The 27998-nt window shown below is 37.8% G+C and overlaps 1 protein-coding gene across 4 annotated transcripts in view; it reads right to left on the bottom strand.

Moving 5' to 3' along the window:
* AP3S1 (adaptor related protein complex 3 subunit sigma 1) overlaps positions 1–27998 on the bottom strand; it is a 72299-nt gene that overhangs the window by 41348 nt on the left and 2953 nt on the right. For all 4 annotated transcript variants that reach the window (XR_006269855.1, XM_043470655.1, XM_043470652.1 and 1 more), the window contains exon 2: positions 2213–2304. Coding sequence is in view for 3 of the 4 variants with exons in the window: in XM_043470655.1 (XP_043326590.1) it covers positions 2213–2304 (92 nt within the window). In the remaining variant the exon portion in view is untranslated. The remainder of the gene's footprint in view (positions 1–2212; positions 2305–27998) is intronic.

Below are 27998 nucleotides of genomic sequence, written 5' to 3'. Positions count from 1 at the left end.
TGGACAAGAATTAAAACTCCTACTATCTAGAAAAGATATGCCATTTAAAGATATGTACAAGCACTTCAAAGAGTCCCTGAGTTGTATTTATTTATACACTATCCTTGCACCTGACCCTTGAAAGGGACAGAGAGAGCACAAACAGCAGGCTTCATCCTGAATCTGCAATTTAGTCATTTATCTTAAATTTTTGTTTGGTTCTGCTGTAAAAGAAGACCAAATATTTAAAAACTATAAGTTTTAAAATGGCAATTAAAATTATTGAAGGGAAATAAAAATATTAATATAAATACATTTTATTATAATTTTGCTACATAGTACAATACCGATTCAAATTCTTGTACAGAATGTAACACACAATATAAAAACCACAGAATTCTAGAAATCCTTAGTCCAAATATCTCATTTAACATAAAAGGGGAAAACTGAGATACAAAGAATTTTAGTGACCTATCCAAGAAAACCAGCTTGTTAGTAACAACACTAGGATTAAACCAGATGTGTAGCCCCATTTCTGATGCAATATTTGCTTTCTACTTTTTATAAGGTTGAAAAGAATAATCACAAATTCAAGTCATACTTTCTGGTTCAAACACTGCCCTGGTTAGATCAACCAAGTTCTTGCACATGTACCACATGCAGTACACTGTGCTGGGTGATAAACTTCCCATGAGATTAGAAGGTCAAGAGACTGAAATAAAGGGAAATGACGGCACTGGCAAACACAAGTCAACCACAGAAGTTTAAGTGAGATAAGTGAGGCCCAATTAAAATACAAAACCAGAAAGCAGGTACATCTATCAACTATGAAATTGGAGGCCTCGAGTTAACAGCAAAATTTACAAATCATAGGTGTGTATTTGCAAATTTAAGTGCAACATGATATAACCTTTTAAGAAATGCAAGTAAACTTTCTACATGATAAAAAGTAATTTATGGTCAGGCATGATTGAATTCTCTATTGTGAGTTATTCTTTATAATATACATCATCTACCTTAGAAATACAGAAAACTGTAGGTTTCTCTAACTAATTTCTAATTATTTGCAGTGAAGTTCAGTTAAAGTTGAGTTTTTTGAATTGTCAGTGAGGAAATATCCTGTTAAGAAATTAAACATATAAGCATGGAAGGGAACATCTACGAAACCATTTGAGAACAAACTGTTTTCATGAAACCCATTAATTTAAATTTATAATAGTTGGCAAGCTAATTATATGCAATTTTTATTTATTCATTTTAAAAACAGAAAAGTCTGTTCTCTGAATTTGAACTTATTTTATCTAGACACACACATATATAATATCTGAAAAGCAGACTTCAGAATTGTCAATAATATAAAATAAAAGATGCTATCTAAATTTTTATGAAAGCAGGTTCATTCACCCTAAGGAGTACTCTGTAGTCATTAAAAAGAATGAGATTGCTCTAGATGGGTTTATATGCAAAGCTTTTCAAAATATAAGTGCAAACAAGCAACATGGTAAGCAAAATACATGTGTGATCCCCTAAGTAAAACTTTTTAACATTATATTTTTATGTGCTGTGTTGAGTCGCTCAGTAGTGTCCAACTCTTTGTGACCCCGTGGATTGTAGCCTGTCAGGTTCCTATGTCCATAGGGATTCTCCAGGCAAGAATACTGGAGTGGGTTGCCATTCCCTCCTCCAGGGGATCTTCCCGGCCCAGAGATTGAACCCACGTCACTCACACTGCAGGTGGATTCTTTACCGTCTGAGCCACCAGGGAAGCCCAAGAATGCTGGAGTGGGTAGCCTTTCCCTTCTCCAGGGGATCTTTCCGACCCAGGAATTCAACTGGGGTCTTCTGCATTGCAGGCAGATTCTTTACCAGCTGAACTACCAGGGAAGCCTTACATTTTTATATGTTAGTGCAAAACTAATTTTCTAGACGGATACACAAGAAACTGGGAAGAAGGACTGAAGTTGGAGGAGGAAGACTTGGTTTACGTTTTATATTTCTGTTTGAATTTTTGCCATATGAATGTATTACCTCTATATAAAATGCCTTTATAAAAATTTTAAAAGAAAAAGATTAAGTATCTAAAAATTATGTTAGATTTATAGCTAATATAAGATGCAATTAATTCCCCTGACCCAATTAATCAAATCAGGAAATTTTACAATAAAATCATTAAACAGTGATACTCTACTTATACAGTCAAAGATTAGAAATGTCCATGAAATGCTTTACTTACAATCCTCCTTCTAGGAAATTACAAACATTTTCATCTCTCTTAGATACCAAATGGAATGTCTCCCTGATGATTTGCTGTTGTGTATCTTCACTCTGAGAAAGAATAATTCATATACATTAGAGTCCAATTTCTAGGTTTAACAGTTTTATAAGAATTTGAAAATAAAAGACAGTAATCTGTCTGGGAAATTCATATAAGAGTATAGTCATTGGAGAACTAACCTATTATATCTTAATAGAAACAAAACCCAACATATTAAAATTAAAAACAAAAAGCAAAAACATAACAAAAAATCAGCATTTAATATTTTCTAGTATAATAAAACTTATTTCTCAGCTTCAAAAACCAACAAGAAAAATATCAGACACATGAATTATAGACACTGGCAAAAGGGAAACTAGATATCAACTAGTCAAAGTACACTGTACAAATGGGTAAACTGAAACAAAGAGATAAGTGTTATAAACAATTCATGGAACTAATCTATATTTTAATAGAAGAAAGAACAGAAGTTTGGTGCTCTCAATTAAGTTAGTTTAAGTGCAAACTGAGGTAAGAGTTTATCCAGCTTACTTATCTTTATGTAAGCACAGCTTAAAACCAAGAATTGACTCAATAAATATTTATTAAATTCACCAAGCAATTCATAGCAAAGTAAAAAAAGAATCAGCTTCTCAAACACTGCAATATAAAACTGGGTAAAATCATGAACAAGAAATTTTCCAGGAAAGACTATATGATGGTCCATAAACAAATGAAAAGATGCTAAACCTCATTAGTTATGAAGTGAAATACAAATTAAAGTAACAATGAAATAATTCAACATGTACCATATGAGCAAAAATATAAAAGTATGACAATATCAAATGGTGACAAAGATCTGGAGCCAAAGAAATTCTCGTCCTGCCAGTGAAAAGGTAAATGGTAAAACCATTCGGGCAAGAAGTTTTATAATTCAGCACTCTACTCTTAGGTATAATGCTAACCCATATGAAACCATAAGTTTTTGAAGGTCAAAAACAGTATAATATTGACAACTACATATACATAATAAATTCTTAACCTGTATACCAAGAAAGTCATAGAAGAATGTTCATAAAGGCACCATAACAACAACAACAAAAAAAGCTGAAAACAACCCAAATGTTCACCAATCACATAAGTTAGAGTATGCTTATATAACAGAATCCTATAAGAAGTAAAAACTAAATAAGTAAATTATACCCACCAATATGAATGATTCTCAAAAAATTAATGTGGAAAAAAGGAGTTACCAGAGCTCAAGTTGCTATTAAAAAAAAATACCACAAACTGATGACTTAACTAACAGAAATGTATTTTCTCACAATTTTGGGGGCTAGAGGTTCAAGACTGAGGTGCCAGGATAGCTGATTTCTGGTGAGTGATATCTTTTTGGCTTGAAGACAACCACCTGCTCGTTGCATTCTTACATGTCCTTATGGGGAGAAACAGCAAGAACAGGCTCTCTGGTAACTCTTCTGGTAAGGGCACTGATCACACCCCGAGGGCCCCATGGTCATCAGCTCATCTAAACCTGATTAAGTTCCAAAGTCCTAACCCCAAATAACATCAAACTGAGGGTCAGGGCTTTAACATGTAAATGCAGGGGGTACACAATTCAGTCTACAGTAGGGGAGTAAAGCAAGTACCAGAATAATATGTAATCACTCCATTAGTATAACATTCAAAAACATGAAAAACTAAACATTATGTCTGACAAAAATTTGGGGGTGATAAAAATAAAAACTATAAAGAAAATCATGGAAATGATTAACAGATTTCAAAGGCCTATTTTCATAGGAAGAAACAAAACTGTCATTCATAGATGAAAAGATTTTCCACATAGAAAATCTAACATAATTTACACAGAAGTGATACAATTAATAAATGGTTATAATAAGAACACAAAGACATTACATAAAAATCCTAATGCCATTCTAAACTGCTGCAAGAATGAGTTGCAAAATGTAATTTTAAAAAGATACCATCAAAAACCATGCATTGCCTAGGAGTAAAGGAAACAAAAAAATTGCAAGAGGAAACAAAAAAAAACCAAAAAACTTTACTGGAAAAAGTTAAAGAAGATCTAAGTAAATGAAAATATGTACAATGTTTATAGACTGAATGATCCAATATTATACAGATGTTCAAACTCCCCAAAATGCTCCAAAGTCTTAAGGTAATTCTAATCAAAATTTCAACATGGGTGTGGGAGATAAACTTGAAAACCTGATTACAACTCAAAATATGATTTATATATGAGAAGAGAATATAGAATAGAGAATTCAGCTAGAATAACCAGACACTCTCAAGTAGAATACAAGAGGACCTGTTGACCAGGTAAGAATTATTATAAAGCCACAGTAATTAAGATAACATATTGGTGCAGAAATAGAGAAAATGACTGATGGAGCCAGAAGCACACCCACACATAAGTATAATAATTTAATTTTAAATATAATACGCACTACAGATTAGCAGGGATGGAAGGGCATTTTCATAAATGGTCCCAGGATGAAAATTATTGGTTTTGTTCCAACATAATGAACTTCTAGCTCTCATATTATACTCAAAAATCAATCCCAGATTGATTAAAAATAAATGTCAATGCAACCTAAAAGTCCATCAGCAGAGGAATGGATGAAGATGTGGTCCATATACACAATGGAATACTACTCAGCCATTAAAAAGACTGAAATGCCATTTGCAGCAACAGGACGGACCTTGAGTGTGGTACTGAGTGAAGTCAGACAGAGGGCAAGCATATTACATGACGTCCCTTATGTGTGGGTCCTGCAAAGAAACGACACCAATGCATGCATGGCTGAGTCCCTTCACCATTCACCTGAAACGACCGCAACACTGTTAACTGGCTGTACCCCATACAAAACAAAAAGTTTAAAGTTAAAAAAAATGTCAAGTATGAAGCTACAAAAATCTAAAAATATAATACAGAAGAATATCTTTATAACTTTGTAACAGTGTGGACTTTTAAACAAGACACAAATGATAACTATAAAGGAAGTGGTAACTATAAAGGAAAAGATCTGCAAATTTGATCACATCGGAAGTAATTGCTTTTAATGCTGAAGTGACATCACAAAAAAAAATTAAGAGCTACAAACATGACAAATATTTCTACAATACATAAAACTGACAAAAGGAATAGTATCTAGCACATAAAAAATACTTAAATGCCAGCAAGAAAGAGATAAAAATTCCAACAGAAAAATAACTTGGCAAAAATAAGACTTGGAATACAACAAACTGAAAAGTTTCTCTATAGCAACGAAAACCATCAACAAAATAGGTACCCCACTGAATGAAAGAAAATGTCTGCAAATCATATATCTGATCAGAGGTTAATATTCAAAACATATAAAGACTCCATACAACTGAATAGCAAAAAAAAAAAAAAAAAAAAAAAAATCCAAACAATCCTAATTTTAAACCTTAGGACAGAAAATCTAAATAGACTTTTCCAAACAAGACATACAGGTGGCCACAAGGTACAAGAAAAGACGCTCAATATCAGTAATCATCAGGGAAATACAAACTAAAACCACAATGAAGTATCACTTCACACCTGTCAGAGTGACTATAATAAAGATGCTCACGTGTTGGTGGGGAGGTGGAGAGAAGGGAACCACGGTGCACTGTTGATGGGAAAGTAAATTGGTGCAGCTACTATGAAAACCAGTAAGGAGGTTCCTCAAAAAAGTAAAAATAGAACTACCACATGATCCAGCAATTTCACTTCCAAGTTTTTATCTGAAGAAAATGAAAATACTAACTTGAAAAGATAAAAGCATTCTCATGTTCATCTGGGCATCATACACAATAACCAATATATGGCAACAACCTAAGTGTCCATGCAAAGATAGAGAAAATAAAATGTGGTGCATATCAAGGCATACCCTGCAAATATTGAAGGTCTGGTTCCAGACCACAGTGCAGCAATAAAATGAGTAACACAAAACTTTTGGTTACCCAGTTCATTAAAAAGTTATGTTTATTCTATAATGTAGGCTACTAAGTATTCAACAGGATTACATATTAAAAAAAAGTACATACCTTAATTAAAGAATACTTTATTGCTAAAAAATGTTAACCATCATCTGAGCTTTCCCTGAATTATAATCTTTCTGCTGGTGGAAGGTGTTGCCTCAATGGCTGCTGACTGATCAGGGTGGTGGTTGCTGAAGGTTTGGGTGACTATGGCCATTTCTTTATGTAAAACAACAATGCAGTTTGCCGCATCGATGGACTCTTCCTTTCATAAAGGAGGAATCATGCAGTGCTGCTTGACAGTATTTTACCCACAGGAAAATTTCTTTGAAAACTGGAGTCAGTCTTCTCAAGCCTACAATTGCTTTATCAACTAAATTTATGAATTACTCTAAGTCCTTTGTTGTCCTAATAACACTCTTTACAGCATCCCCACCAGGAATAGATTCTATCTCAAGAAACCACTTCTTTGCTCATCATTATGAAGCAACTCCTCACCTGTTCAAGTTTTATCATATTGCTGCTGTTCAGTCGCTCAGTAATGTCCAACTCTGCAACCCCATGGACTGCAGCATGTCAGGCTTCCCTGACCTTCACCGTCTCCCAGAGCTTGCTCAAACTCATATCCATTGAGTCAGTGATGCTATCCAACCATTCAGTCCCCTGTTACGCCCTTCTCCTCCTGTTTTCAACTGTTCCCAGCATCAGGGTCTTTTCCAATGAGTCGGCTCTTCACATTGGGTGGCCAAAGTATTGGAGTTTCAGCTTCAGCATCAGTCCTTCCAATGAATATTCAGGATTGATTTAATTTAGGGTTGATCTCCCTGCAGTCCAAGGGACTCTCAAGAGTGTTCTCCAACACCACAATTCAGAAAGCATCAATTCTTCGGTGGTCAGCCTTCCTTATGTCCAACTCTCACATCCATACACGACTACTGTAAAAACCATAGCTTTGACTATACAGACCTTTGTCAGCAAAGCAATGTCTCTGCTTTTGGATTTTTTAAAAATTTTTTTTTAATTTATTTTTTATTTTTTCCCAATTATTTTTATTAGTTGGAGGCTAATTACTTTACAGTATTGTAGTGGTTTTTGCCATACATTGACATGAATCAGCCATGGATTTACATGTGTTCCCCATCCTGAACCCCCCTCCCACATCCCTCCCCCTCCCATCCCTCTGGGTCTTCCCAGTGCACCAGCCCCGAGCACTTGTCTCATGCATCCAACCTGGGCTGGCGACCTGTTTCACACTTGATAATATACATGTTTCGATGCTGTTCTCTCAGATCATCCCACCCTCGCCTTCTCCCATAGAGTTCAAAAGTCTGTTCTGTACATCTGTGTCTCTTTTTCTGTCTTGCATATAGGGTTATCGTTGCTATCTTTCTAAATTCCATATATATGCATTAGTATACTGTATTGGTATTTCTCTTTCTGGCTTACTTCACTCTGTATAATGGGCTCCAGTTTCATCCATCTCATTAGAACTGATTCAAATGAATTCTTTTTAATGGCTGAGTAATATTCCATGGTGTATATGTATCACAGCTTCCTTATCCATTCGTCTGCTGATGGGCATCTAGGTTGCTTCTATGTCCTGGCTATTATAAACAGTGCTGCGATGAACATTGGGGTGCACGTGTCTCTTTCAGATCTGGTTTCCTCAGTGTGTATGCCCAGAAGTGGGATTGCTGGGTCATATGGCAGTTCTATTTCCAGTTTTTTAAGAAATCTCCACACTGTTTTCCATAGCGGCTGTACTAGTTTGCATTCCCACCAACAGTGTAAGAGGGTTCCCTTTTCTCCACACCCTCTCCAGCATTTATTGCTTGTAGACTTTTGGATAGCAGCCATCCTGACTGGAGTGTAGTGGTACCTCATTGAGGTTTTGATTTGCATTTCTCTGATAATGAGTGATGTTGAGCATCTTTTCATGTGTTTGTTAGCCATCTGTATGTCTTCTTTGGAGAAATGTCTGTTTAGTTCTTTGGCCCATTTGTTGATTGGGTCATTTATTTTTCTGGAATTAAGTTGCTTGTATACTTTTGAGATTACTCCTTTGTCTGTTTCTTCATTTGCTATTATTTTCTCCCATTCCAAAGGCTGTCTTTTCACCTTGTTTATAGTTTCCTTCGCTGTGCAAAAGCTTTTAAGTTTAATTAGGTCCCATTTGTTTATTTTTGCTTTTATTTCCAATATTCTGGGAGGTGGGTCATAGAGGATCTTGCTGTGATTTATAGGCAATGTCTCTGCTTTTAATACTGTCTAGGTTTGTCACAGCTTTTCTTCAAAGGGGCAAGCATCTTTTAAATTTCATGGCTGCAGTCACTGTCACCAGTGATTTTGGAGTCCAAGAAAATAAAGTCTGTCACTGTTTCCCCATCTATTAACCATGAAGTGATGGGACCAGATGTCATGACCTTCATCTTTTGAATGTTGAGTTTTAAGCCAGCATTTTCACTCCCCTATTTCACCTTCATCAAGAAGTAAAAATATTTCCTCTTCGCTTTCTGCCATAAGGGTGGTGTCATCTGACTATCCGGGGTTGTTGATATTTCTCCTGGCAATCTTCATTCCAGTTTGTGCTTCAACCAGTCCAGCATTTTGCATGATGTACTCTACATATGAGTTATATAAACAGGGTGACAATATGCAGCCTTGACGTACTCCTTTCCCAATTTGGGAACAGTCTGTTATTCCATGTCCAGTTCTAATTGTTGTTTCTTGACCTGCATACAGATTTCTTAAGAGGCAGGTAGGGTGGTCTGGTATTTCCATCTCTTTAAGAATTTTCCACAGTTTGTTGTGATCCACACAGTCAAAGGCTTTTGTGCAATGAAGCAGAAGCATATGTTTTTCTGGAATTCTCTTGCTTTCCCTATGATCCAGTGGATGTTGGCAATTTGATCTCTGGCTCCTCTGCCTTTTCTAAATCCAGCTTGTACATCTGGAAATTCTTGGTTCCAGTACTACTGAAGTCTAGCTTGGAGGATTTTGAGCATTACTTTGCTTGTGTGTGAGATGAGTGCAATTGTGTCGTAGTTTGAACATTCTTTGGCACTGGAATGAAAACTGACCTTTTCAAGTCTTGTGTCCACTGTTGAGTTTTCCCAATTTGCTGGGATATTGAGTGCAGCACTTTAACAGCATCATCTTTCAGGATTTGAAACAGCTTAGCTGGAATTCCATCACCTCCACTAGCTTTGTTCACAGTGATGCTTCCTAAGGCCCACTCGACTTCACATTACAGGATGTCAGGCTCTAGGTAAGTGATCATACCATCACGGTAATCTGGGTCATCAAGATCTTTTTTGTATAGTTCTGTGTTTTCTTGCCACCTCTTCTTAATGTCTTCTACTTCTGTTAAGTCCATACTATTTCTGTCCTTTATTGTTTCCCTCTTTGCATGAAATGTTCCCTTGGTATCTCTAATTTTCTTGAAGAGATCTCGTCTTTCCCATTCTATTGTTTCCCCTATTTCTTTGCACTGTTCACTTAGGAAGACTTTCTTATCTCTCTTGCTAGTCTTTGGAACTCTGTAGTCACATCTTCAGGCTCTGCTCCTAATTCTAGTTCTCTTGCTATATCTACCACATCTGCAATTACTTCCTCCACTGGAGTCTTGAATCCCTCCCCTGCAAGTCATTCACAAAGGTTGGAATCAACTTCTTCTAACTCCTGTGAATGTTGATATTATCACCTCTTCTTATGAATCATAAATGCTCTTAATAGCATTTAGAATGGTGAACCCCTCCCTAAAGGCTTCCAACTGACTGGCCACATCCATCAGAGGAATCACTGTCTATGGCTGCTATAGCCTTACAAAATATATTTTTTAAAGTAGAAGACTTGAAAGTCAAAATGATTTCTTGATCTGTGGCCTGTAGAATGGATACTGTATTAGCAAGCATGAAAATAACATGAATCTCATTGTACATCTTCACCACAGCTCTTGGGTGACCACCTGCATTGTCATGAGCAATAATAATTTGAAAGGAATGTTTTATTTATTTTTTTTATGAGCAGGAGGTCTTAACAGTGGGCTTAAAATAAATTCAGTAAACCATGTTGCAAATAGATGTGCTGTCATCTGGCTTTGTTGTTCCATTTACAGAGCACAAGCAGAGCAGCACAATTTCAGCATAACATTAGCATAATTCTTAAGGGCCCCAGGATTTGGCGAATGGTAAATGAGCACTGGCTTCAAACGAGTCACCAGCTGCACTAGCCCTTAACAACAGTCAGCCTAGTCTTTGAATCACTGATGCCAGGCCCGTCCTAGATGGCATCTTCTTCCAATAGAAGGATGTTCTGTCTACATGGAAAATCTGTCATTTAGTACAGTCACCTTCGTTCATTATCTTGATTCTTCTGAATAACTCAATGTAGTTTCTATATCAGCACTTGCCGTTTCACCTTGCACTTTCATGTTACTAAGGTTTCTTTCCTTAAACATCATGAATGAACCTCTGCCAGTTTCAAACTTCTCTTCTGCAGCATCCTCACCTCTGTCAGCCTTCACAGATCTGAAGAATTAACAGTCATGCTCTGGATTAGGCTTTGGCTTAAGGGAATGTTGTGGCTGGTTTGACCTTCTATTCAGACCACTGAAACTTTCTCCACATCAGCAGTAAGGCTACTTCACTTTCTTATCATTCGTGTGCTCACTGCAATAGTACTTTTAATTTCCTTCAAGAACGTTTCCTTTGCATTCACAGGTTGGCTATCTATTTGGTGCAAGAGGCCAAGCTTTTATCCAACCTTAGCTTTCAACATGCCTTCCTCACTAAGCCTAACCACATCTTGCTTTTGATTTAAAGTGAGAGATGTGGGACTCCTCCTTTCACTTGAACAACTTATAGGCTACTATCAGGTCACCAACTACTCTAATTTCAAAGCTGTTGTATCTCAGGAACCAGGGAGGCCCAGGAATTGGGGGAGAGAAGGGGACTGGCTGGTCAGTGGGGCAGTCAGAACACAAACATTTGGTTTGCTCTCATATGTGTGTGGTTTGTGGCACCCCCAAAAAAATTACAACAGTGACATCAATGATCACTCACAGACCATTATAACAAAGAAAATAATAATGAAAATATTTGAAATATTGCAAGAATTGCCAAAATGGGACACAGAGACACAGGTGAGCAAATGCTGTCAGAAAAACCGGCGCAAATAGACTTGCTTGAGGCAGGGCTTGCCACAGACCTCCAATATGTAAAAAATGCAGAATCTGGGGCAAAATGTGATAAAACAAAGGGCAATAAAATGAGGCATGCTTGTAAATCTGTGTTATTTTTAAGTCACTACGTTTGTGGTCAATTCTTAGGGCAGCAATAAAAGTAAATACCAGACCATACTGGGGGATAAAGAAAATATCAACAAGCCAGATGCTGAAATCCCTATTTCTTTACTTTGGTCAGCTCCCAGAATTCTATACCAGAGCTGGCACAACCGAAAGTCAACTGGGCACATCTCTTCCAAATTCTGCATTCCGTCACACGATGTCACCACATCATGTTGATAGCATGAAACTGACCATAACGGAGTCCTTACACCATGTAGCAAATACCACAAAATAGAGCTCTTTCCTCCAGGTAAGCCAGTCGTTAAAAAAAAAAAAAATACTGGCCATTTGTGTCTTCCTTAAATGCAAATCAAAACTTCAAAGACGTATCATTTCACACTGGTAGAACGGCTACCATTAAAAAGTCCACAAATAATAAATGCTGGAGAGTGTATGAAGAAAAGGGAATCTCCTACACTGTTGATGGGAATGTAAGTTGGTGCAGTCAACTTACGGGAAGTTCCCCAGAAAACTAAAAGTAGAATTACCATATGATCCAGCAATTCCACTGCTGGTATATACCCAGACAAAACTACAATTTGAAAAGATGTATGCATCCCCATGTTCATAGCAGCACTATTTACAACAGCCAGGACACAAACAGATGAACGAATAAAGATGTGGTACATATATACCATAGACTACTGCTCAGCCAAAAAAATGAATGAAACACAGATGTGACTAAAGATTATCATGGGGCTTCCCTGAAAGCTCAGGAGGTAAAGAATCCACCTACAATGTGGGAGGCCTGGGTTTGATCCCTGGGTTGGGAAGATCCCCTGAAAAAGGATAAGACTACCCACTCCAGTATTCTGACCTGGAGAATTCCATGGACTGTAGAGTCCATGGGGTCACAAAGATTTGGACACCACTGAGCAACTTTCACTCCACAAAGATTATCATACTAAGTGAAGTCAGAAAGAGAATGACAAAAAGCATATGATACCACTTATATGTGGAATTTAAAATATGGCACAAATAAACCTATCTATAAATCAGAAACATACTCACAGACATAGAGAGCAGACTTGTGCTTGCCAGGGGGAAAGGATAGTAATGGGGAGAACTACTGGGAGTTTGGGATTAGTAGAGGTAAACTATTATATGTAGGATGGATAAACAACAAATTCCTACTGTATAGCACAGGGAACTATGCTCAATATCCTGTGATGAACAATAATGGAAAAGAATATTTTAAAAAAAGAATGTGTGTGTATTACTGAGGCACTCTGCTGTATAGCAGAAATGGGCACAACACTGTAAATCAACTACATGTCAATAAAAATTTTTTTATTTAAAATATATACCATCCAAGCTTCACTCATAAAAATTCCTATACTATCTTCCATGGTAACTAGATACAGAAGCTCCTCTGACACCATCTCAAGGATGACAAATAAGTGCCCACAAAGGAGGTTCTAGCTGATCAGGAACACTAAACTAGACTTAATGTGAGTTAAAAATAAGTCTTTATTGCATTAAACACAAAGACTTGGGGAGACTGCTGTTATAGCAGTTTCCACTGTTACACTAGTGAAACTGCCTATCCTGACCATCCCAGTAAAGCTCATATGCTGCTAAGGCGCTTCAGTCGTGTCCGACTCTGTGCGACCCCATGGACGGCAGGCCACCAGGCTCCCCCGTCCCTGGGATTCTCCAGGCAAGAACACCAGAGTGGGTTGCCTTTTCCTTCTCCAATGCATGAACGTGAAAAGTGAAAGTGAAGTCGCTCAGTCGTGTCTGACTCTTAGTGACCCCATGGACCGCAGCCTACCAGGCTCCTCCATTCACGGGATTTTCCAGGAAAGAGTACTGGAGTGGGTCACCAGTGCCTTCTCCAAAGCTCATATAGACAACCTCTATTCACAGATTCAGTAGTCATGTATGGATGTGAGAGCTCAACAATAAAAAAAGGCTGTGCCAAAGAACTGATGCCTTCAAATTACGGTGCTGGAGAAGACTCTTGAGAGTCCCTTGGACAGCAAGGAGATCAAACAGTCAATCCTAAAGGAAATCAACGCTAAATATTCTTTGGAAGGACTGACGCTGAAGCTGAAGCCCCAATACTTTGTCTACCTGATGTGAAGAGCTGAGTCACTGGAAAAGACCCTGACGCTGGGAAAGACTGAGGGCAGGAGGAGAAGGGGACGACAGAGGATGAGATGGCGGGTTGTCATCACCGACTCAATGGACACGAGCTTGAGCAAACTCCGGGAGATGGTGAAGGACAGGGAAGTGTGACGTGCTGCGGTCCACGGGGTCGCAGAGTCAGACAGGCCTGAGCGAATGAACAGTGTTGACATGGAGCTAGAGTCTCCGGCTGGCTCTTAGTGCCCTACCTCTACAGAGGAGTCAACCAGAGACCAGTGCACATCTGATGAGCGCTCTAAACAAAAGCTAAGGACAAAACCAGGGCTGAAAAGCAACTGACAGGAAACAAACCAAGTAGAGTGAAGCAAAAATGTAAGTGCCCGGCATTAGTACCAGTGAGCCAAGAAAAGGTTATCCAACTGTGAACAGGACAGCACATCATAAAGCAGTAACACTCAAATTTTTTATAAAGAGTTCATGTAAATTAAAAATATGAGAAGCAATCTTAAAATTCAGGGCAAAGACTAGAAAATAAAGTGAGAAAACCATTCAAAAAATAGGACCAAAGGGCAGAAAAATAGAAAATAGGTGAGAAAGAATAACAGAAGTAGAACAACAATCCAGAGGAATGCTGAATAAAAGGAGATTTAAAAAAAGAACTGAGAAAATTTTCAAGGAGAGAAAACAAGAATTTCCAGAATTAAAGCACCCGTCAAGAACCCAGCACAACTAGTGAAAACAGATTCACAGCAAGAGTCCATGAAACCTAAGAAACTGCAGACAAACAGGAGTCTACGTATTTTCTGCAGAGGAAAAAGAGGCCAATACACAAAGGAATAGGTAATTAGAACTTCATCAGGCTTTTTGATAACAATACTGGAAACTAAAGGTAAAAGAGCAATGTCATCAAAATTCTAAGGAAAAGTTATTTCCAGCAATAATTCTATAGGCGGTCAATGTAAAGTTACAGTCTCTTCAGACTTGCAAAGTCTCAAAAAAATTTATTAATATCTCCCATGATCTTTCTTCCTCAAGGAGTTACTGGAAGATATGTTCCACCATGGTAAGGTGATAAACCAAAAAAACAAGCAAGAGGAGATCCAACACAGGAACAGGAAAAAGGAATACCTACAATAACAAAGATTCTAACGTGACTGCCATAAAGCAGGTCCAAAGGATTTCAGGAGAGACTTCCTTTTTTTTTTTGGTAGGCTCCAGAGTCCCCCTGTGGATAGCTGTTCAACAGCTAGTTGTGATTCTGGTACTCTCACACGAAGAGATGAGCACATGTCCTTCTATTCTGCCATCTTGAATCAATCTCTCCAAGAGAGATTTCTTCACGAATAAGAAACTGATAGAAAATGTATATAACTGAGACAACTGGCAAAGACATGGATTAATGGTAAGTAAATAAAAGATTAGATCAAAGGAAAAGGTGACTGTATCTCCAAGGAAAAGGAAATGTCAGGAAAAACTAAGTGATTTATAATGTGGTTCAGATGAGGATGGTGTTCACAAAAGAAACTAATGTAAACATTAAATACTTATCTAACCAAAATTACGAAATAACTATGAAAGGATTGGAAGGATACAGATATTGAATGGGAGGGGTGGAAAAAGAGCTAAATAATCATTTTCAATAGCAGAAATCAACAGATCATGCCTATAAGTGAAAAATGCCCATTGCCTACAGGCAACAAAACAAGCATGTTATTTAGAGACATGTAATAAACACCGAGTTATCAGATAAATGTATGTACCTACGGGAGGGGGAGAATGAGAGCATGTTATTTTTCATAATAAATCCTACAGAACTATATAATAGTTCTTTGTGTGTGTGTGTTCAGTTGCTTAGTCATATCTGACTCTTCACGACCCTGTGGGCCACAGCCTGCTAGGGTCCTCTGTCCACAGGATTTTCCCAGCAAGAATAATGGAATAGGTTGCCATTTCCTCCTCCAAAGGATCTTCCTGACCCAGGGATGGAATTCCTATCTCCTGCACTGCAGGTAGATTCTTTACTGCTGAGCCAGTGGGGAATCCTGTTACATTCTATAACCTATGCTTATGTATACAACTTTGATAAGCAAGCTAAAAATAAAGAAGGGAGGGAAGAGAGTATGGATTCTGCAACCAGACTACCTGGCTTTATTCCTGAATATGGTCTTTATTAACTGTGTAACTTTGAGCAAATTGCTTTACCTGCCTGAGTTTTCCTCTGGTAGCAAGAATAATAATATCTACCTCACAGAGTTGTTGTGAGGATTGAATTAATACACATAAAGCTCTAAAAAACAACAGCTGGCACATAATAAGCATGGATTAACACTGACTTACTTTAGAATATCCATTTCGAGGCCTTGTCATCATCCGTTAAACAGCTTGAGAATTATAATGAAAGTATAAAGGTCTTATAGGAGTCTTAAGAAAAGTTATCTTTTTGCATTACATTACTGTTTATAAACAAATAACAGGTTAAATATGTGAAACTCTAATTACGTTTCACTGTTTTAACAGTGAAAAGAATTTCTCATACAAATTTCAAGACTGCTACTTGGAATCATCTTTCTTAAAATACCAAGCAATACTCAACTAACAAAATCAATACTAGAAAGAAGCCCTGAAATTTTAATCAAGCAACCGAAGTCTAAGTTAAGATTAAACAAATCAAGTCTCTACTGACAAAAGACAATTTCCCTTTCTTTAAAAATCAATTTAATTTAACAGCTTTCATAAAGAAGCCTGGAGCTTGCTTTAGGCAGATCAGATTTCCTAACGCTACAGTTTCATAACAGAAGTCAAAAGATACACATACATTTCAGTCAATCACATCCCCTAGATTACATCAGTCTAAAGACAACTAGAATTACATGACGGCAACGATGCTTATTATTTTTAATACTTCTTAATCCACACTGAAAACCAAATTTTAAAAATCCAGTAGCCCAGTTATAAAAACTTACCTTTTTCTATGTTCCTTCCTTGATTCTAAACATTTATCCCAAACAAAAAACAAAAACCCAAACTTTCCTCTAATCAGACAGTAAATATATCATTATCCGCTTCCTTGCCTCCCACAAATAATTTTTTTCTTAAAGTACATTCATTTACTCCACTGAATGTCAGAATATCAACAATTACCAACACAAAAAGAAAGTTTCTTTTCCGAAAGAGCTTAAAACAAGAAATAAAATGAATGTATCTACTTAGTATTTTTATTTCACATTCTATATTTTGCCTTTTTTATTGTTCAAAAAAGAAATATACATCTTTATGATAAAAGGGGGTAACCTCTGACATAAAAACAGCACAAAAAATATATTCAATACTGTAAGAAGTCAAGGGGAACACATGATTTTCAACAGCAAGAATTATCTTCAAAGAAAAGTGACATATATCTAGGGACGGCCTTACAGAACAGACAGAATTCAGGAATGCAGAGAAGGAGGAATGTGATGCTACATGACATTGGAGGCAGAAGGAGAAGTCTGGGCCAAAGCAAGGACCAAAGCATAACCACAGTGAGCAGCATCAATGAGGAATAATAATTAGTTTACTTTGCATTAAAATGCAGAAGGGAGAGAAAGACTGTCTTTTTCCTAAAGGGAACAGAAGTTTGTAAACTAAGCCACAGAGCACTCCAACACTCAGAAAACATGAAAAAGAGAAGGCCTCAACAAAAAAAATTCAGTTAGTGTGGGGTTTTTTTGCCAAATCTCGCCCAAGTTGGAAGTCTGCCTTGAAACTTGTATACGCGAGTAAGCTTCACTTTTAGCCTGAGTGTATAAAGAAGAAGCAGTCATCACTGGGCTACCCCTATATCCCAGCCAACAAGGAGAGAAGGCAGCACCTGCAACTGAAATTACACTAGCACCTGCCCAGACAGTTCATTAAATTTCTTTGAACTCAATGGTGTTTCCCCTTACAATGTATAAAGATGTGTTAATAATGCTTAGCACAATAAAGCACTCAATATGTGAAAGCTATTATCAACACTCTAAAATTAACATCTATCATACTAAGAAGTTTGCCACTTTCAGTGGCAAAAACCCTATTATTTAATTTAAATAACAAACAGCTGAGAAGGTGAGAGACTGAGTCTGAAATATTTAGAGAGAGAGACTGAACCCGTGGTGGAAGGTGAAAGGTCTGAGAACTAAAAAACAAAGTAAAATTTGGGGACGAAAACTGGAGTAAGGTACTTAGACAATTCAATAGGAAAAGAATAGTCTTTTCCACAAAAGGTGAGAGGAAAAATGGATAGCTACATGCAAAAAATGACATTAACCTCTACCCCACACCATATACAGAGCTAACTCAAAAAAAGATCACAGACCTAAATGTAAGAAAACTACGAAACTCCTGAAAGGAAATATAACCTATATGATCTTGGATTAGACAAAGTTTTCTTAGATATGCCAAAAAAACACAGGGACAGGGGGGAAAAAAGGATAAACTGGACAAAATCAAAATAAAAAACCTTTAGGGACTTCCCTTGTGGTCCAATGGTTAAGAACCCAGCTTCCAGTGCAGGGGATGCGGGTTTGATCCCTGGCCAGGGAACTAAGTTCCCACATGTCACAGGGCAACGAAGGCCGAGCACCGCAACAAAGAGCTGACGTGGCCAAACAAATACAGGCCTTAAAAATTACAAACCTCTGTGCTGCAAATGACACTAGAAGGAAAGTGAAAGCAACAACAAAGATGTGCAACTCATGCATCTGTAAGGTGTTTGCATCCAGAGTGTATCGAGAACTCTTACAAACTCAATAACAAAAAGACATATAACCTAACTTAAAAATGGATTAAGGATTTGAATAGACTTTTCTCCAAAGATACACAAATAGCCAACAAGTACATGAAAAGATGCTCTCACTGTCATTAGGAAAATATAAACGAAAACCACAATGAGATACCATCTGACATCCAACACATTAGCTAGAATCAAAAAGACACGTAATAATAAGAGTTAATGAAGATCTGGAGAAATTGGAGCCTACATACATTGCTGATGGGTATTTAAAATGGAATACACAATCTGGAGAACAATCTGGCAATTCTTTAAATAATTAATAAACATAGTTACCATATGACCTAGTCATTCCACTCCTCGATACATAACCAAAAGATACCAAAATATATGCCCACAGGAAAAATCTGTACATGAATATTCATAGCAACACTATCCACAGTAGTCAAAAAGTAGAAACAGTTCAAACATCCATCAACTGATGAAGGACAAACAAATGTGGTATGTCTGTACAATGGAATATTATTTGGCCATAAAAATGCAGTACAGATACGTGCAACAACATGGGTGAATCCTGAAAATATCATACTAAGTGAAAAGATGGCAGCCACAAGAGACTACATATTTCATGATTTCATTTATGTGAGATGTCTAGAATAGGCAAATCTAAATACACAGAAAATAGATTAGTAGTTGCCAAGGGCTGGGGGGAGTAGAGATTAGGGATTGACTGTTAATGGGTATGAGGTTTCATTTGGTTTGATAAAAATGTTCTAAATATACATTATGCTAATAGTTGCATTAATACAGCCATGAATAAAAAAATTTTTTTTTAATCACTGAATTGTACACTTTAAATGGGTAAATTTTATAGTATGTGCATTATAAAGTATACCTTAAAGATTTTTAAAGGTTAGCTAATTCTTTAAAAAAAAAAAGCCGGGCAAGTCTTTTAGCTTTCTCTTTAAAATACCTCCCAATGAAACTCTCTTCTCTGGAAGACTTGTGTAGAACTTCGCATTTTGTAATAAGAAGGAAGTTCACTCCAAAACAAGGTCTACAAAGACAATTCATTTTGAGGAAATAGAAAGAACATCCAAAAACAATCTCTGGACTGTTCTATAGTCCCTTAGCTATATAATTTTCCAACCAAGGATAGGAAGTAACAAGAAGTAGTAATAATAAAAGTAGCAATGAAAGTTATTATTAATTTATGTAACAAGTACTGAGTTTTTATTATGCATCAGGTTTTGAAAGTATTTTCTTACCCAATATTCACTTTAAAAAACCTTATTCAAAATAAAAGGCCACAGCAGAAGACTGGTTAAATAAATTATGATATACTATACAATAAACTATTATATAGTCATTAAAAAATCACTTTCTGGATATGATAGCAAAAGCACAGGAGAACAAAAAAGAGATGGACCTCACCAAAATCAAAAATTTTGTGCATCAAAAGACTGTCCTTTGAAAAGGGATAACACTCCTTGGGTGAAAAAGCAACCCACTGATTGGGAGAAAATATCTGCAAATCATGTATCTGATAAGAAACAACTCAACAACAAAGAAACCAAATAGCCTGATTATAAAATGGGTAAAGTCTTAGATATTTCTCCAGAGAAGATATACAAGTGATCAGTAAACACAGAGATGACGCTCAACATCACTAGTCAACAGGGAAGTGTAACCTAACACCCAGGTTCACAGCAGCATTACTCACAACACTCAGAAAGTGGAACCCAAGCATCCATTAATAGACAAATGGATAAATAATGCAGGGCATATGCATATATACCATGGACTGTTATCCAGCCTTGAGAAAGAAGAGAACATGCAACAACACTGTTAAATCTCTTTAGACACCATGCCAAGTGAAGGGTTTCCCGGGGGGCACTAGAGGTAAAGAGCCCATCTGCCAACGCAGGAACATAAGAGAAACAGGTTCGATCCCTGGGTCGGGAAGATCCCACGGAGGAGAGCATGGCAACCAACTCCAGTATTCTTCCTGGAGAATCCCATGGACAGGAGTGTGGCGGGCTACAGTCCATAGGGTCGCAAAGAGTCGGATATGACTGAAGTGACAGCACGCATGCATAGCACACATGCATAGCATGCATTCCTGCTAAATCAAAGAGGCCAGTCATGAAAGGACAAACATTGCATGATTCCTCTTTCATGAGATTCCTAACCAAATTCACTGAGACAGAAAGTAGAATGGTGGTTGCCAGTGGCTTTCCAGGGAGAAGGGGACAATGGGGGGTTAAGTGTTTAACAGTGTACAAAGTTTCAAATGGGGAAGATGAAGAAGTTCTCCAGATAGATGGGAGGGATAGTTACACAACGCTTTACTTAATGCTACAGAGCTATATACTTAAAATGGCAAATCTGTTACAAATGTTTTATCACCATAAAAATCATTTTATAACAATCACACCAAGAATTGACAGGTAATGGCAGAATACATGTGTGGTGGGATGAATTGGCAATCTTTTCCACTTAATTGGCTAGCACACAGTCATCAAAACAATACAGTGGGTCTGACACTCTGATCAAGAGCCCTTTCCTCCTGGGTAACAGAGAACAGTGACTGACAGCTATGGATTCCTGTATTAGGAGGCTCCGAGCAAAGCAGAAAAGATATAAATGCTTCCTGGCACAATAACAGAGGTGGTCTAGTAGGCTTCACATAAACTTTGCTCATCTATAATTAAGGCTGTGAGATGTCTGAGAAGATAAATGCTTTTCTTCTTGAGCTGTGTTACTTCACAGGTTACTTAGGAAATGAAACCAGCTTGATCACTGGTCTCATTAATACAGAGGCTGCACAGAATTGAGCGCTCACTTTTGCCTTCATTTGCTGGGCGAGCTCTCCTACCTCTCCAAACCAGGTAGAGAAGAAAATAATTGAGCAGAGGAGAGCATCACTGCCTCTCCTGCAGAGGCGAGAGGCATTGTTCAACCAAACAAAATACAAGTGGGATTCAAGGAGAGACGCCGCTTCCTGTGGAGAACACGACAGGGATGATGTCATCTGACTGAAAGACTGGAAGAAGAGACGGTGCGATTTGACACAGGCATGATCTGTCCCTCTCTTTCTCTGACTTCATCTCCTGTCACTCTTCCCTGCGATCACTCCGCCTGCCTTCTCGCTATTCCTCCACACCAACTGTGGACCCGTCTGAGGGATCCTGCACCTCCTTCTGCCTGAAACGTTCTTTCCTCAGTTCTTCTCACACACTCCCTCACCTAGTTCGGTTCTCTTCTCCAACGTCAGGTTTGTAAAGAGTCTTTCCTTGATGATTTTATTTAAGATAGCTTCTCCCCATCATTCTTTATCCCCCTACACGGTTTCCTTTTTTTTTTTCATAGACTAATCACAGTTTGACATAATTCATTTATTGTTTATTTCTTGTCACTGGAAAGTATTAATAAACCCACAGGGCAGGAAGGCTGTCAGTCTTACTCATTACAATATTCCCAGAGCTTAGAACAGGGGCGTACAAAACAACAAATAAATATGTGTGGAAGGAATATGGGCAGGGAGGAGAGAAAGAAGAGTGCAATGGACAGGTCAGATAGTACCCAAAAAGGACACTCTTACTTTCAAAGGACTAAGCCTGGATGTGCCTCCCCTTGGAGTCAAGAAATTAACACCTGAGAGCTAGAATGCTGGCCTTTACCGCTCCTACACAGCTTGAGAGTTTCCTGATCCTTTAGTAAATAAAGCTGTATATCTGTATTGTAGTTCAGGTGGGTCGTGACAGGAAGGCTGACAGGGCCAGAATTGCCTTGGCTTAGCAGCAGCAGTGAAGAAATCAGTAACCCAAAAGTACAAAGACAATTCCAAGTGCTAAAGAAGGAATTCTTTGACGTTATCACAAAAATTAGCAAGGATTTCCCTTCAGAATCAAAAAAAGGGAAGGGCCCTGATACACTCAGCTTACTTACACAAGTTCAATTCTTCTATGCGGGGAGGGAGGAAGATATATATGGAGAAAAAAAATACATGCAAGTTATTAAAATGCAATTAACATACATTATGTGTTTTTAAATATTTAATAATAGAACAGCTAGACATGTGATGGCTGGATGGCATCATCAACTCAATGAACCTGAATTTGAGCAAACATTGGGAGATAGTGAAGGACAAGGAAGCCTGTTATGCTGCAGTCCATGGGGTTGCAAAGAGTTGGACATGACTTAGTGACATGACATTAACAACAAGACATTAACATATTTGGTTATCTTAAAGCCACAAGACTAAATATCTCTTCAAGAAAATTAGAGATACCAAGGGAATGTTTCATGCAAAGATGGGCTCAATAAAGGACAGAAATGGCAGGGACCTAACAGCAGAAGATATAAAGAAGAGGTGGCAAGAATACACAGAAGAACTGTACAAAAAAGATATTCATGACCCAGATAATCATGATGGTGTGATCATTCACCTAAAGCCAGACATCCTGGAATGTGAAGTCAAGTGTGCCTTAGGAAGCATCACTACGAACAAAGCTCGTGGAGGTGATGGCATTCCAGTTGAGCTATTTCAAATCCTGAAAGATGATGCTGTGAAAGTGCTGCACTCAATATGCCAACAAATTTGGAAAACTCAGCAGTGGCCACAGGACTGGAAAAGGTCAGTTTTCATTCCAATCCCAAAGACAGGCAATCAAAGAATGCTCAAACTATGCACAATTGCACTCATCTTACACGCTAGTAAAGTAATGCTTAAAATTCTCCAAGCCAGGCTTCAAGTGTATGTGAACCATGAACTTCCAGATGTTCAAGCTGGTTTTAGAAAAGGCAGAGGAACCAGAGATCAAATTGCCAATATCTGCTGGATCATCCAAAAAGCAAGAGATTTCCAGAAAAACATCTATTTCTGCTTTATTGACTATGCCAAAGCCTTTGACTGTGTGCATCACAATAAACTGTGGAAAATTCTGAAAAAGATGGGAATACCAGACCACCTGACCTGCCTCTTGAGAAACCTGTATGGAAGTCAGGAAGCAACAGTTAGAAGTGGACATGGAACAACAGACTGGTTCCAAACAGGAAAAGGAATACGTCAAGGCTGTATATTGTCTCCCTGCTTATTTAACTTATATGCAGAGTACATCATGAGAAATGCTGGGCTGGATGAAGCACAAGCTGGAATCAAGATTGCTGGGAGAAATATCAATAACCTCAGATAAGCAGATGATACCATCCTTATGGCAGAAAGCGAAGAACTAAAGAGCCTCCTGATGAAAGTGAAAGAGGAGAGTCAAAAAGTTGGCTTACAGCTCAACATTCAGAAAACTAAGATCATAGCATCTGGTCCCATCACTTCATGGCAAATAGATGGGGAAACAGTGGCTGACTTTATTTTTTGGGCTCCAAAATCACTGCAGATGGTGACTGCAGCCATGAAATTAAAAGATGCTTACTCCTTGGAAGGAAAGTTATGACCAACCTAAACAGCATACTAAAAAGCAGAGACATTACTTTGCCAACAAAGGTCCGTCTGGTCAAGGCTATGGTTTTTCCAGTAGTCATGTATGGATGTGAGAGTTGGACTGTGAAGAAAGCTGAGCACAGAAGAATTGATGCTTTTGAACTGTGGTGTTGGAGAAGACTCTTGAGAGTCCCTTGGACCGCACGGAGATCCAACCAGTCCATCCTCAAGGAGATCAGTCCTGGAAGGACTGATGCTGAAGCTGAAATTCCAGTACTTTGGCCACCTGATGTGAAGAGCTGACTCATTTGAAAAGACTCTGATGCTGGGAAAGGCAGGAGGAGAAGGGGACGACAGAGGATGAGATGGTTGGATGGTATCACCAACTGGATGGACATGGGTTTGGGTAGACTCCAGGAACTGGTGATAGATAGGGAGGCCTGGTGTGCTGCGGTTCATGGGGTCGCAAAGAGTCGGACATGACTGAGTGACTGAACTGAACTAAACTGAAAGCCATAAGTATTCTATAACTCCAAAAACAGCTTCAATGAATTCTTTGTGTTATTAATGTCTAAAAGGGATATACTCTTCATTGGGATATTCTAAAGAAAAAATTTAAGAAGACATAGGGAAGAAGTATATTAAATAACAACAGTTATCTATGGGTGGTGAAATCAAGGATGACCTTAGTGATCTTAATACTTACATATTTTTCATGTAATCACAATAAATTTATTTAAAGATAAAAACAATAAATATTCTAGCAATCAGCTTAACCAAAGAAACATAATGCAGCCACTCGATACAAGGCCTTTTTCAGTTCTGAAAGGCAGAGGAGTGGACTATGACATTTTCCTATTTATAACCTTTTCCCCCAAACCAAAAATCACTGTGAGGGTGAACACTTTATTTCTTCCTTTCAATACAATTTGCAACAGGTTTACTAATGTTAATTTTTTAAAAAGCAAGTCTTTAAGCATACTTACCTACAAAAATTGTGATTATATTAGAATTTGAATTTTTTAATATTCCACTGGTATAAGAAACACCTTGAACTAAGTAATAAGTAAGATTTTTTGTGTCACGTGTTCAGAACCACATAGTATCAAGAACTATTCTTGATAGTAACATCCTCAGAAACAATCTAAGATTACAGAGAATGGGGCTTCCCAGGTGGTGCAGTGGTTACAAATGGGCTTTGCAATGCAAGGGACAGGGGTTGGACCCCTAGTCCGGGAAGATCCCACACGCTGCACAGCAACTAAGCCCACGTGCTGCAACGACGGAGCCACAGCTGCCGAGCCCACCCGCTGCAACTACTAACGCCCCTGCACCCGGAGCCTGTGCCCCTCAGCAGGAGATGCCACTGCAGTGAGGAGCCAGCATGCCACAGCAGAGAAGCTCCCACGTGCCACAACTAGAGAAAGCCTGTGTATGGCAATGAAGACCCTGCAACCAAAAATAAAATAAAATTACAGAGAAGAAAATATCTATTCAAAAGAAATAACATGAGCTAATGAAGAGGGAATAGTGGATACTATTTTGCCTACCCACATCCACTCCTCTCTTCCACCTTTCCAACAGAATAGCAATTTTCTTCATATTTCCACCCTCATCCTCAGCTGCAAGTGAAAGTGTGAAAGTCACTCAGTCGTGTCTGACTCTTTGCGACCCATGGACTATACAGTCCATAGAATTCTCCAGGCCAGAATACTGGAGTGGGTAGCCTTTCCCTTCTCCAGGGGATCTTCCCAGCCCAGGGATGGAACCCAGGTCTCCCGCACTGCAGGCAGATTCTTCACCAGCTGAGCCACAAGAGAAGCCCCAGCTGTGAGGGTGGACCCCAATTAGTCTAACCAGACAGTAGAACCACCCAGACTGAAGGGAAAGACATAGTCTAGGATTACAGGAACAGATCACTCTCTTCTTGTCAATTTTATTAATTAAAACTGATTCCATATCAATGTATGACAAAACCCACTGAAATGTTGTGAAGTAATTAGCCTCCAACTAATAAAAAAATTTAAAAAAAAAAAAAAAATAAACAATCTCAAAAAAAAAAAAAAACTGATTCCAAGGAGGAAATCAACCTTTGGATATCAACTTTGTGAAGCGCAGAGAAAGAGAAACAAACTGGATCTATAGTGAAGTCACTGATTTGCTGAATCAAAAAATTTTGGAGTTTGTCTATTAGTCTGCATTTCCTATTCTGTATCCTAACAAAGTTCCTTTTAAAGCAAATTGGAGTCAGGTTACATAAAACTCAATTTGTATAGTCAAAAGTGTCCTAACTCATGTGGAAGGAAATAAAATAATTTTGAATTATCTTGTTAACAAAACAGTCAAATACTATATGTTAATATGTGTTAATACCTAAATTTAAACTTAGAATTGTTGACATCTCAATCATAAAAATAAGTTTAACTATCCCACTTGCCACAATGTCTTAACAGCTGCTAAAAAAAGACATCAGTCAACACCACTGCATCTTTCTCAAAGAAATTTTTAAAAGAAAAAGTTATATATACTTACAGTTTAAATTTTTTATGTAAACAAATTCAAAAAAAGGAAAGAACAATATGAGCGTTCTACCTAGGGCTTGCATTTGGTTGAAAAACAACTTAATAATCAAATATAGTTTATAAGAATGTTGAGACAACTCATGTATGTAATAGTTTGAAAATTTTCCTGTTTGTACTTTGTGTACACCCTTATACATACACAACTGCTTAAATCTGTAAACATAACTACAATAATTCATATAAAAGGAAAACAATTTTATTACAGATTTTCACCAAAGGATATGCCATGGTGCATTAATAACATGAGAATCATAACCCAAGGGTTTTTTTCCTTGCTTGATGGCTATATAAAATATATATCTGGCTTATGAAATATAAATCTCTTTAGTGATTTGTAGTAATATACAAATATTGCCAGGCAAATATTAAAACACTGAAGTTTACTGTTGCCAAGTCGCTGTTGCTAAATGTCAATTAAAGAAGTAAAGCAAGAAAAATATTTGAATTTCTGCAGTCAAGTTCAAGGATGTGCTTGCGTGTTAAATCGCTTCAGTCGTGTCCGACTCTTTGCAACCCTATGGACTGTAGCCTGCCAGGCTCCTCTGTCCATGGAATTCTCCAGGCAAGAATACTGGAGTGGGTTGCCATGCCCTCCTCCAGGGGATCTTCCCAAACCAGGGATAGAACCTGCATCTCTTACGTCTCCTTCATTGGCAGGTGGGTTCTTTACCACTAGCAACATCTGGGAAGCCCAGTTCAAGAATACAGGAGGGAAAAACAAAAGTGAACGAATTCTGAGTCCACTCTTGAAATCTTACATATCTGATTCTAGCAGAATGAAACTAAAAACCTCAGTTTAGAAAACCTAGGGTGACTTTATATGTCCCATACATTGAACAGCAGGTCGGAGGCACAATCAAATCTAAACATTTATTACAGCAGGAACTGGAAATCTGTACTATTAAAGGGTAAACACAAACTGTTGTATCATAAGGGAGAATAAATGAGAAATGGAAATCCAAGGCAGTAAGGAAAACTGGTTGGCAAATGGTTAAACAGTTTTCAAACTCTTCAGTGTCAAATCATTATTGCTGGACTCAAACCTCAGCATCCCATCAGAGTACAGCAATGGTACCCAAACCACACCCCTAGATATCCCTCAATAAATTAAACTCAAAACTGCCAATGATATTGGATATATACTTCTTAAAGCCTTCTTTCAACTAAAAACCAAAACAGTTGCAATAGCAGCTGTTTTCTCATTACTTCTGTCCTAAAGACATGGATTCTTAAAACTTTCAGTTAATAAAAAGACTACATAAAGAGTTGGAAGGAACCTCAGGAAATCATTTCTAAACACACTCCATCTGAAGCTAGGAAACTCTGATGAATACATTTAGCAAAGAAATACAGAGTTCTTTACATTTAAGGTTTAATGTTGATTGCTGAGGGTAACACAAAGATGTTTAAAACCTGATACCTTCTGTTAAGGAATGTATAGGATGCCCCAAGGAATTATGCAATCTGAGAGAGAATACTATACCATCATAAAATAAAGACAAAATCCTAAGAACTAAGAGGAATCTTCAAGCAAGACAAAAAGGCTT

This window comes from Cervus canadensis, chromosome 6, assembly GCF_019320065.1.
Source record: "Cervus canadensis isolate Bull #8, Minnesota chromosome 6, ASM1932006v1, whole genome shotgun sequence".
In the NCBI taxonomy this organism is placed as follows: domain Eukaryota; kingdom Metazoa; phylum Chordata; class Mammalia; order Artiodactyla; family Cervidae; genus Cervus; species Cervus canadensis.
Note: the sequence above shows the minus strand (reverse complement) of the source record. Positions and strands in the feature narration are given on the sequence as shown.